At 36.1% G+C, this 12,534-nt stretch overlaps 1 protein-coding gene across 1 annotated transcript in view; it reads right to left on the reverse strand.

The window, feature by feature from the left end:
• COL21A1 (collagen type XXI alpha 1 chain) overlaps positions 1–12,534 on the reverse strand; it is a 63,038-nt gene that overhangs the window by 11,728 nt on the left and 38,776 nt on the right. The window contains exons 17-21 of the mRNA XM_010222404.2: positions 6,889–6,933; positions 6,624–6,677; positions 2,718–2,771; positions 1,412–1,465; positions 1,030–1,101 (exon numbers count right to left, since the gene is read on the reverse strand). Coding sequence (XP_010220706.2) covers positions 1,030–1,101; positions 1,412–1,465; positions 2,718–2,771; positions 6,624–6,677; positions 6,889–6,933 — 279 coding nt within the window. The remainder of the gene's footprint in view (positions 1–1,029; positions 1,102–1,411; positions 1,466–2,717; positions 2,772–6,623; positions 6,678–6,888; positions 6,934–12,534) is intronic.

Here is a 12,534-nt window from a genome sequence, read left to right on the forward strand (position 1 = left end):
TTGTTGAATTTCATGAGGTTTTTCACTGCCCAGTTGCCCAGTCTGTCCAGGTCCCTCTGGATGGCCGTGTACCCCTCTGGGGTATCAGCTATTCCTCCCAGTTTCCTATCATCAGCAAACTTGCTGACGGAGCACTCTGTGCCTTCATCCAGGTCATTGATGAATAAATTGAACAGGACTGGACTGAGGACTGACCCCTGAGGGACCCCGCTAGCTACAGGCCTCCAACTAGACTCTATACCGCTGATCACCACCCCCTGAGCTCTGCCATCCAGCCAATTCCTAATCCCCCTCACTGTCCACTCATCTATCTCACACTTCTGGAGCTTGCCCAGGAGGATGTTATGAGGGACGGTGTCAAAAGCCTTGGTGAGGTCGAGATAGACGACATCCACCACTCTCCCCTCATCTACCCAGCTGTTCATTCCATCATAGAAGGCTATCAGGTTAGTCAAGCAAGATTTCCCCTTGGTGAATCCATGCTGACTACTTGAGCACCTTCTTGTCCTCCATGTGCCTGGAGACAACAGCCAGTATGAGCCGTTCCATCACTTTTCTGGGGACGGAGGTAAGGCTCACTGGCCTGTAGTTGCTTGGATCCTCCTTCTTGCCTGTTTTGAAGGCTGGCCTGACATTGGATTTCTTTTTCTCCACAAAAGACTTTGTAGAACAGACTTTGCATATATAGTACTTGCTATAAGAAGATATAATACAAAGATCATATCATTATATGTGTATATATCATACACATATATACAATACCATTATACCACTATAATTAATAATGAAAAGTCCACTAACACCTACTTTATAACATTTTTATTTTAACTCTTTCTCTCTTTTGGTCTTTCTTTCTTCTCTATGAGGGGTGATTGGTTTTCTAGAGCACAAAACTTTCAAAATTGACTATTGTCCAATAATAATGTTTTATTAAAAAAAAAGGTTTTCCTTTAATAATGATCTCTTATAGGAAAAGCACTTCCAATAATACCTGTAATTAGTGTAAAACCATAAAAAAAACCCTCTTACCTTTATACCTTGTGTGCCTGGGATACCTGGGTAGCCTGGTTCTCCTGGAGCACCTGGTCCTCCTAGTTCTCCCTGAGTAATACAGTAACTCCGTAAGTATCAATGATGTCGTGTGTAAGAACAAAAATTGAATGTTTTTCAAGATCACTTCATATGTTTTGACTATAATATTCTTAAATTATAGAGTGTAGGATAATTAAAATGTCTGGAGAACTTGGGAAGGGATGCTGAATACAGATAAGCTCCTTATTACCACAAAAGATGATCCTAATTCTTCCCCTAGTATTCAAGTACCTATGTATTGTAACTAAGAAGTAAATCACACAAAAGTATTTACTTTCCATCTCTCTGTTAACTAGAATACTTCCAGATTCATACTTACCTTGGCTCCTGGTAATCCTGATTTGCCCTGTATTCCAGGTTCACCTTTATCACCCTATAAAACAACGTAAGAGAGCAGCTGATGCATCAGTATGTTTTGTCAAATGTGGTATGAACAGCGAACATAGACATGGATGGGAAATCTGCTCTTAAAAACAGCCACAGCAAGTGACCAGAACGATAAAGCTCAGTCCTCATTCTGTAAACCTGAACTTTCAGCCCTCTTTTAGGAAAGGCATAATGATGACAAAACAGATCTTGTCTCTGCTCCCTTCCCATTTTCTCTGCCCAGTCATGCCATATTTGTGTATACTGACTTCACATTTCCATCATCTCATTTAATAAAACTCTCAAAAACCTTGAATTTGTCTGAGCCAAAATATATGTTTACATTTTGCCTTTTATTGAAGTGTATGTATGTTTATATACACTTATATTTGCTTTTTATTTGTTGTGCATTTATCATTAGGTTTCAATAAAATCTAAGAATAATGGATTTTTTGACATTTTTCTGTAAGAATTATTTAAATACATCACTTTTTTGGTACAAAAGCATTATTCTTCCCAAAATATAATTTTTTGTTTATTTCATAAATGTTCAGTCTTCTTGACAATGGCAAATAATGGCAATAATGTTTCCTTCAGCATGCAATTTTAAATAAGCTTGTACTTTGAGATATAAAATGTGGTATGTGGAAAAGGAGATAGATGTAAATACAAAGTTTGGGAAATTGAATCTATTTTCATAAACATTCTCCAGGACATAAAATTCACTGCTTACTAGCCAAAACTCACCTCAGATTAAATTAAAAGGTTACACTAACAGATAAGGATTTATAGTGTCTATTCTAGTATCTTAACAGCAACTTAAATCTTGCTGTAGCTGCAGTGCAATCAATTATGTGACATCTGAAATACATTTGGCTCCTACAATGGAAAACGCAGCCCGTAACTTTATTTAACACAATTAAAATATAAATAAATGCAGCACAGGCCGAAAGTTCTGATGCGTACTGAGAACGCCCTGGCTGCTAGCATGGGAGAACATTTTCCAGGACCGTGCAGCTCAAACGAAATCTCACGACCATCTCTGGAGGAGTTGCAAGCTTCATGAGATGCCAGGCACCATTCACTAAGCTATATTAAGCTCTCTTGGGCATAGGTACTGAACTATCATATTACGTAATATATGGAAAACCACATGGTTACTTTCCAATATTCTATATACTGAATAACTAGCTGCAGAACTCAGAATCCTAACAGTTTGTCATCGACGAAGGCACAACAGAAACAGCACAAAAGCTCACCTTAGGCCCAGGAGTTCCAGGTAGGCCAAATGAGCCTTCTGGTCCCATCAAACCCTATTTATTTTTGAAAAGGCAGAGACATTTGTAAAACAAGCTAGAGGAACAATGGATTTAGTACAGTGTAAAAATATTATTTTTCATATATATGACTATAATGAAATAAACAGATAGGAAAGACAGTTTTGCACAGTACATAGGTAGGCCTTCAATGACCAAAGGAAGTGTAGTGACACTTCTGCATGAAGGGAAAAAAAAAAAAAACACCTAAGTTTAGTGCTTCCATAGCTATAATTGAAAGTGACACAAAAAAGAGCTGCTTAGTTTCCATTCTCAGTTCCTCAAAGCAATGCAAGAACAACTTGCATTTCAGGGCCCGCTTACAGCTTTCTGACAGTGCCCCTCTCAATTTTGTGAAGCCTTCACTCCATCTCCAAACTCTGGGGCTGTTTAAGGAGAGCAGTTAACTTGGGGGCCACACTGTCGCTCCATCTGCAGAGGCTTCAGAATTGAATCAGTTCCTGCCATTTCACATGACACACAACCCCTTGGACTCTTCTGATGGGCAGGTGTTGGTAAATGCACATTTAGCCATCTTTGGTCATACATAAACTAAGAACTAGAGGATATTAAATATCAAAAGCTTGGGTTTCTTTTTCCCTTTTTTTTTTTTTTCTGTTTAAAGTTACTTTCAAGTATACTTTAAAAAAGAGGTCATATTTTTAGTCATACTATCCAAGAAGGAATTCCCATTTTTATTATTTTGCACATCTGCTGTTAATATACGTCTCCCTCATCACTTCATCTCACTTCCTTTGACTCTAGAACTCCATGTGTCAACAAAAACAATGTACTATTATTGTTTTATTTGGATGTGCATATACACTATGAAACCCGATCTACTGTTAAAGTTTATACACTAAGATACAGCTTAAAATGCAAGCATACAGAAAGTCAAATATTTAAATAAGGCCATGAAGTTTAATTTGTTAGAGGTTAAGATTTATCAGTGCTTCTCGTCAGTATTTCCAAGAGCCACTGTTATTTTTATTATGTAACCTAATTTCTGCTTTCATATATATGTATACAAAAACTCCCACCTTCTATTTCATACGAAATGTCAGGAACTATTCAGAATATACCATCAATGACATTATCCCAGATCTTCTTCAAATGTTATGTGTGAGGAAAAATAAATAAAAATATAGTAATTTGTTACAAAGACTATATTTTTTTGCCAAAGTTTTGCCAAAAAATGAAAGAAAAACAAAATATTTGGAATATGAGGTAATTTGTTTTACAAGGGTTTTAATAAGTATTTCACCAGTTTCATCGTATTTCAACCATGAGGCAACACAGATAATTCAGGCTTCTTTCTTGCTGTGTTGCAAGAAGCTACTAGATACCGAAGTATTTACTTTCCATCAATAAAATGAGCAACTTGCTCTTGGGAACACAGATATAGGGTTGTGAGTGCACAGAAAAAAAAGTATCAACAACAAGACTAAAACTCAAGTAATTCTCTGCTAATTGTCCTGGGGTTCAGACTTTCCCATTCAGACAGTTATAAATGAAAACTCCATTGAAATGAAAACCTGGCAAATCAGAAAACAGACAGTATAACCAAGGCCAGGTATACATCTGCAGGAAAAGGAGAAATGAAACCCAGCTGTCCCAATTCCTTTCTTCACTTTAATTACTAGGCCATATTTAATGCATTTCATTTAAAATTTACAGTAAGACAGCTATATTGAATCAGCATCCAGCAAAAAGAAACTCTCTCATACAATATAGGAATAGCTTGAGAACATAATTTGAAACCTATGGCATACAAAATTGAGACAGAAGAGTATGTCGTGAACAAAAATAAATAAAAATGCAAGGACAGAAGTGTTACCTCCCCATTTTCCAGGACTATCATTATTTATGCATCAGATAAATTAACAAATTACTGAAGTTGGCAACATATTAAGGATACTTATTACTGAAGAAGAACTTGTTACTAGGGAATTTCCCTGAAGTATTAATAGTGCATCCACAAGCTTTCCATCTGTTTTTTTTTTCTGGAACCAACATACTCAGCGTGACTAACACAAGGAAAATCTCACTATCCTTTCTGGTTGAAACTCCCTCATGACATAAAAAATATTCATATATTCCATGCATCAATTTCCTACTTATTTTATCAGGTGACAAAAGATACATTAAAATGAGCTGATAGAAAACATTAATAAATTATTGCAAGTGTACTACAGAACCAGATGTTACTTATCTAAAGAATATATGAAGCTGAATGGTTGGTGAATTACTGACTAAATAGATATCCTTTGAAATCCCACAAGGTTCTATCGTATGTGCAGTCTCACTTTAAGTATTTTGTTCAGGTTTGCTCAGGAAGAAAAGGAGCAAATTTTTCCACTGATAGTCCAAAAAAAAAAAATCAGAGGTTAGAGACCAAATGTGCATCTGTTAACAGTAGAGAATGCTTATACTAAAGATATGGTGAAAGGTAGAGAGAGAAGGCATGCTTTGTATTGTTCCTCTCTCAGGTAATGTTTCTGCTAACAGTGATACAGAGAATTGTAGTAACTGGTTCTTGAGGAAATGTATTCTTCCCAGAGGTCTATAGATGGCAGGAAAAGTCCTCTAAGATCACAACCATACTTGCTTTATACAGACCAGATTTTGACAGTTGTCATGCAATGCTCGTGTATGGTAGAGGTGGGAGAGGAAGAGCTGATAAATGGAATCAGTGTAGATGAATTCCGTGAAGAAATGTAGATCGGCCCTCTTTCAGAGCGTCACTCACTGTCCTGCACTAGACCTTGGAGATATAGGCATGGATTTATGTCCAAAATAAGCCTTTCAGGGCCTTCCACTTCACAACTGGAAAGCAGCCATAGCAACCATCCTCTTTTGGAATGGAGGCAACCAGGCCTGACAGGTCGTGAGAGCAAAAGAAAACTCTCTATTGATGAAGCATCTTCAAGGGGAAAGGTCTTGAAAGAAGGTGAGACAGATAAATTAGAACACAGCAAAGTGATGGAAGCGAATAGGACAATCTCTGTTAGTGATCTCCAAAATTCAAGAATCATAGCAATATTCTCTCACCTGATGCCAAAATAGCAAGTGGCTTAAAGTGAGAGTAAAGGCAGCAGAGAGAACAGTTTGCACTCAAAATTTTCAAATCTCAAAGTTGACACAACTAACAATCTACATCTGCCATTTGACATCTGTTACTGATAGATATATAACAACTTCTAACATAACAGCTTCTAAGGATAGCTTCCTTATTCAGGGACAAAAAAAAAGTCAGTGCCATCTGCACCCACAAAGCAGACTTCCACTTCTAAGACACTCAGTCTCCTCTTCATATGCTTATTCCTAAGGATTTTTCTGAAGCTCTGTCCAGAGTATTTTCCCCTTGCTACTATTTAAGTCTCTTTGCTTAGTCCATTTTATTTTTATTGCTTCTTTTAATTTTCCTACCATTTCAGATAGACTGAATGACTAATGTTCTAAGAACAGTTTCTGCAAAATGTTTTATATCTTCATGTGCTAGCTCTGTGTTAATGTTTTAGTTTATGTGTTCACATGGTAGACTTACTTATCAAAATAATGCTATGAAAGTATTAATAGGAATCTTACACTTTTTATCCACTTAGACCTTAGAAAGCTGATCACCAGCATGACCAAAATAGAAATGACAGATACATTTGGACTCTACTTCCAAACAAGTATCTTTACCCCACTGTTGTCATGCATCAGAATACTTGCACATATCAGTGAGCTTTGAATCAAGAGCTACCTTATTTTTCCTACTGACAGGTTGTATTCATTCCGTATCCTGAATACAATGACATAAAATTATTTGCGCTTCCTGATCATAACAGCACCAACATTGCTTACAGTTTCCCCTGGAGATCCTTTTGCTCCTGGTTGTCCTGGTGGTCCAATTTCACCCTGTAAATATTTTTCAAAGTTTTAGAAGATTCATTTTGTTGTTTATTTTTGATTTTTTTTTTCACTAATGCATTCCTGGAATCACAAAAGTAAGAATAATGAGATATTTTCAAACATTGCCACTATGAATATTCTCCCTTCAAGGCAAGCAAAACCCATAATTTGGAAACAGCATATGCACTGTAATTGTGGTTTAAACTACTACTAATACCTTTTGTCCTTTTGCTCCTTGATTTCCAGGGATTCCAGGAATTCCCTGCAGGAAAAAAAAAAAAAGGAAAAAAGAAAAAAAGAAAATCTTTAAAGTATGTAGAATAGCTTCTCCATAAAACAATATAGTGACAAAAATATGTCCTTACGAATTTTAAATTTGTGGTTCAAAAATGGGCAGGAAATAGAAAAACATAAATAAAAATAAAAAGTTTCAGCTGCAAACATGCAAACCCAGGGGTACAGTAACCTGCCCAGGGTTTTCCTTCAACATGAAAGTAACAGATAGGAATAACATGACACTTATTTCTGTAAGAATCACACTTGTGCAACACTGGCTTGGAAAGGGTAGCACAGTTATTTTGCAGTTGACACCTGCCTTCCTGATACTAATGCCATCCATTAGAAAGAAACTGTGAGGTGTTCAGTGGCACATGATTGAGCAATGTCACGAGTCAGTGAAATTCCAGTTCTTTACTGAAAAATGAGATCAGAGGACATAACAAAATCAACCAAAAAAAGGCCTAATTTATGACTTTCACTCACATGTATAAAAAATCTTTTCACTAAACTACTGTTCTTCTGTCCAAACTCATATTAGATCTTTTGCACAAGCCCAGAGATAATCAATGGGGCAAAATAAAAATTTCTGAAATTGTAATACAACACTCTGAATTCCATATCTGCCAACAAAAATCTCCCAGAAGGCAGCAACCCTTTCTACTGAAGGGATGTACTAAAGCCATCTGTGGTTACATATCTGCGCTAGTTTCAGGGCAGACAGAAGACTACTTCACTCATACAATCCTGAGAATGATTTATGATCACATAAGTATGCCAAAGAGAAAAAATACAATGTTTTGCTGAGCTGTGTTGAATGTTCTTGCCTAAAAGGAATCACTGATACAATTCATTTAACTTTATCAACAGCAAAAAAGAATAAAATTCAAAGAATAGTAAAACTAAGCCACTAAACCAAACTTTCTTTTTTCTTTTGATTGATTCTGCTTAAGTGAACAGAATTTAGGCCCTTATTTCAGTGGGACCAGCTCCAGACCCTTAAAATTCTTGTATAGTTCACTGGTATTCACTCAGCTAAGAACGAACCTATCGCTTACACTAATCTGAGTGATTCCCAGAGTACATGGGGTGGAGATTTTCACAGTTATTCACCACATGCCATTTGGCACTGAAGAAGGAGAATGAAGTGGCTAATTTGGTCATAAAAAATGTTCTTTCCCCATGAGAGCTACTTTCCTGTATAGCTTCCATGGTTCAGCAATTGTAAAGACTAATTTCTGCAGGATCAAGTCCAGCATGCTTAAAAAAATAAATTAAATTTCCCTCTCAATATGTATTCCCAATCTATTACTTCCTTATATATGGTATAACACCTGGTCATGCCAATTAGAATTACTTGCACTTTTCCAAAGGAGAAGGCTAAAAAGTAGGTTAGCTATCCTGAGTTTCTTCCCTAACTCTAGGTTAAGCCAAATCAAGTTTTGGAAATGTATTAGAAACCTTGTCTCCAAACGGAGAGAGGTTACACATGGAGTACAAGTCTTCAGAATCTGAGCAGGCTTTTCTTTCCACCATGAGTAATAAAACACTTTTCACAGGAAGTTCTGTTTATTAGGGTGACATAGCACTAAATAAGCCATCAAAGAAACCTTACTATAATGATCAAAAGATGTATTCTTATTCTAACGCATGAGCTGAAACAGTTTTATTCCATTTGCAAAATAAAAATGTATTTTTTGTGAAGTGTATATTGTAACTCGAATTATCACAAATGCCTGTCTTTAATCAAAACTTAATACGAAACAGAACCATCATGCAATTTTTCTGCCATTAAGGGAAACACAATGCTTGGAGCTACTACAAATGGGAAAACTGCCACCCACTGGGAGTAACAGAATAAATGCTATGGAATAATTCATGATTCACTGGTCCAGGAAAAAAAAAAAATCTGCCTTTGGGGATGTCCCTTGCAAAACTATCAGGCAACATTTTGTTCATATGAAAGAAAAAAGGGGTGGCAGTTCTAGATTCTCTTTTCTTCCTCTGTTCAGAAAGCTTATTTTAAATGGTTCATATTTATCATAAATTCAGTTATAACACCAATAAGATTCAGCATTTAATTTGTAACCAGAATAGCTAAAAACCAAAGAATCCACTGAATTTTAATGATTTCTGTCATTATGCATGATTTAGACCACTTTATGCCTTCGAAACAGTTAATTTGTTGCTCCTCTTCTTCTACAAATTTCATATAAATATAAATGTTTATTCACTACTTTCCTTTTTTTTTTTAAGTTACATTTATTACAAGCCTGTCTAGTTCCTTAGCTTTTCCAGAGACATCAGCCTGACTTCCTCAGTTAACTCTCTCAATTATTTCATTTCCTTCAAATGCCTTCCTCTTTCTTCCGAACTTCTCCGCGGCTGAGGTTGTGCCTGGGAATTGCATGATCACGTAGCAGTCAGCCCACCAGCTAAGGAAGATCACTGGATTATTCAGACACCTCTGTCCTACCCGTCTGCCCTCCCCGCAGTACTTCCAGCCCAGCATCTCCCCCAGTCCTGCAGGCATCCACTGTAGGGACCTAAAGTGACACCTGAATGTCACAGAAACCAAAACAGCCACTTCAATAGCAACACATATACAATTGAGTATAAATATGTGGTTTTATCCCAACTTAAATAATTTAAATAAATCTTCCATTATTTGATAATACCTGGCAAATATTATGGATTTAACTGTAGAGGGAACATAGTTTCACAGTTCCTGGAAAATCTTTCTGTAGCTTTCACTAATAACGTTGTCTATTTTTGTTTTTGGATGATGTTAAACAGCTGGATTTTTTTCCACGCTCTTTTACAATAAATCCATTAAGTAGGCTGCCTGAAGCCTTATGTTTTCAAATCAACTAGATGTAAGCATTTTTATCTAAGGCACAGCTACATTTCTTAATATTTCTTTCCCACTTTTTCTAGCCAGGATTATAAATTATTTATATCTCCCCCTATGCTTAACTTTATGTCCATGAACAGTAGAAGAAACCATGCATAAAGACTTCTTCTGGAACAAAACAAAACAAAAACTATTTTATTCCCCAAATGGATATTTATTGGTCTATTAAGTTCTTTATTTTTTGCTACTCCATTTAATATCCCCAATCTTTTCAGTATCTGATAGTGCTTTATTTTTTTGTACTAGTGTAAGTGGAAATTTCTAGACTACAGCTAACAAATCAATTATCATAAAACTCTATCTCTGGAAGACAAAAAAAAATCATAGACAAGTTTCCAAAAGCTTTTCTGCTATGAGCAAGCTCTTTTACAAACAGCTCCCCAAGGAGACTGAGGCAGCATTAGTATAATTCTCTTCAAGGATCTTATTTTCTTATGGCAGGTATACAAAACCATACCCTTTTAGCATATTGCATTAAACCAGTTCTCACTGAATACAGCACATCTGGACTTATTTTGTAATGTGCCAGACATTTGACAAATAAGGTCTAGGACAAATCATTACAGGATAGATTTTCAAACCATCCATTCTTCTTTCAGCATCAATACAAAAATGCCTGAAATAATATCAGCTTTCTCAATTCAAAAGGACGTGATTTTAAAAGTTATTTTATGATGAAAGACAGTATCTGCTTTCACAGTTTATTTTAGTGAGAATGTTCTTCAAAGTTCTTTTTTAGTCACTCATTTAAATTATACTTATTTTCATACACAGATCCATTAACAGTGTTTAGAGACTTACACATTACAGTTGGCTGCCCATTTACACAAGGAAAACTGGATCACACAGACTCACAGAATGGTTGAGGTTGGACGGGACCTCTAGAGATCATCTAGTCCAACCCCCCTGCTCAAGTGCTGACCCCCAGCAGGGGCACCTGGAAGCTGGAGCCCACGTAACCCTAGCAAGGCACAAAGACATTGCGGGTTCGGCCTATAGAGCCCGCAGGCTTCCCGCGAAGGTTGCCCAAAAGGTGCTAATTTCACCCTGTTCTTTTTTCAACAGCTTTACTGTTATTCAGGGTCAGCCACAGTATTAGGCTTAAAACAAATGAGAGGCAAGTCTGCGGCTAAAAAGATGACTTTTCCACTTTATATGAGTTCCTTCAGTTATATTGTAGTTTACAGTTTTTCAGTTACATTGCTCCTTCCCCTCTGAAAAATCTGCAGAAAAATCTGATTCTGGGAGGACACTAACAGAGATTACATAAATTACATCAATACAATAAGGTTCTCAAAATATATCTATCTACCCAGATATTCCTATAATCCCTTTAAGCACCTGAAAGTGCCTGAAACATATGCCTGTTTATGCACGACTATTCTTTACTTGAACAAGCACTATTGATGCTACATGAGAGGTCTACTACCAGCACAGGAGTAAAAAAAAAAAAAAAAAAAGTACAAGTGGTATTTTGGATAAAAATATAAAGATACAAAAGTCCAGGTACTTTTTGCAGCAAATCTTTGATATTTCTAATATGATGAAAGAGAAAATCGCTGTGGATAATAGATAAATGAATACTCTTTCTCTGGAGAACAGCAAGATGTATGTTTAAGAAATATGATGAAGTTCCATTTGCTATTACCAAATAATTAGAATAGATAGCACTGAAGAAGAATTGCAAAAGCAGTCCTTTTTACATTTTTTTAATTTATAAAATTATGTAAGGGACATTTTAGAAACTGGCTAACATTTCTTCACTGCAATAAAACTCTGCATGTCAAAAGGGAGATTTTAAACTAGCGCAACATACTTGGTTATGCTTGGATCTATTACTATGCTTATAAACCAGCTGCAGCGGAGGAGGAATGCTGGTATGTAACCTCCACCAGCACGTGAATTAGTAAGAAAAGCACTAGCATATCCACAGAAAGGTCACTACAGCATACAAGCATAAAACAGACCACTTTAAGTACTGCTTGTAGCTATTTATAGTATATGCCATTTATGCCCATAATAGGCTTACAACAGCTCTTTAGAAGTCCCTTTCAAGTTTTTTTAGAAATCGCCTCCGTGAACAGAACATTTATAAGATAGTCTTTAATAAATATCAGTAGGGTATGCAACCTTTTTTCCTCTTGATTTTCCAGATTGAATTACCTGATTTGAAAAGTTACTAACTGCAAAATTGCTGAAAAATAAGAGATCCTAAGTCTCTGCAGGGAAAATAAAAATAAACAGATAGTATGTAATGACAGAATATGAATAATCTAGTTGCATGCTCTATGAAGATAGAAATTTTAAAATCAGAAATCAGGAGAGACAAAGTGAGAATTCATTGGGAGAGAACTGTTTGACCTTATAATTCTGAAATGCAGGAATTATCCAAGTTGCATTAGGTCAGTATGTCCAAGTCGTTACAGCATTTCTGTGGCACCTATCCAAACTGAATTTATTGGGAATCTTTCCACAGACTTCAAAAGACTTTGGATCAGCAACTATGTTGTCGTATCTTACATAATTTTCGTCATCTGGGAATAGTGGAGACTAGTCTGCCTGAAGTTTCAGAATTCTTGAATTACCTGTTTCTTTACGGTGTCATTCTCAAATTTATCTTCTAAAAAGCAATTAACTCTGCAGATAAGGTGTATGGAATTAATTTAATTAAAA

This window comes from Tinamus guttatus, unplaced genomic scaffold (assembly GCF_059628265.1).
Source record: "Tinamus guttatus ecotype Peru unplaced genomic scaffold, ASM5962826v1 Tinamus_guttatus_pri_ptg000383l, whole genome shotgun sequence".
NCBI classification, from domain to species: Eukaryota; Metazoa; Chordata; class Aves; order Tinamiformes; family Tinamidae; genus Tinamus; species Tinamus guttatus.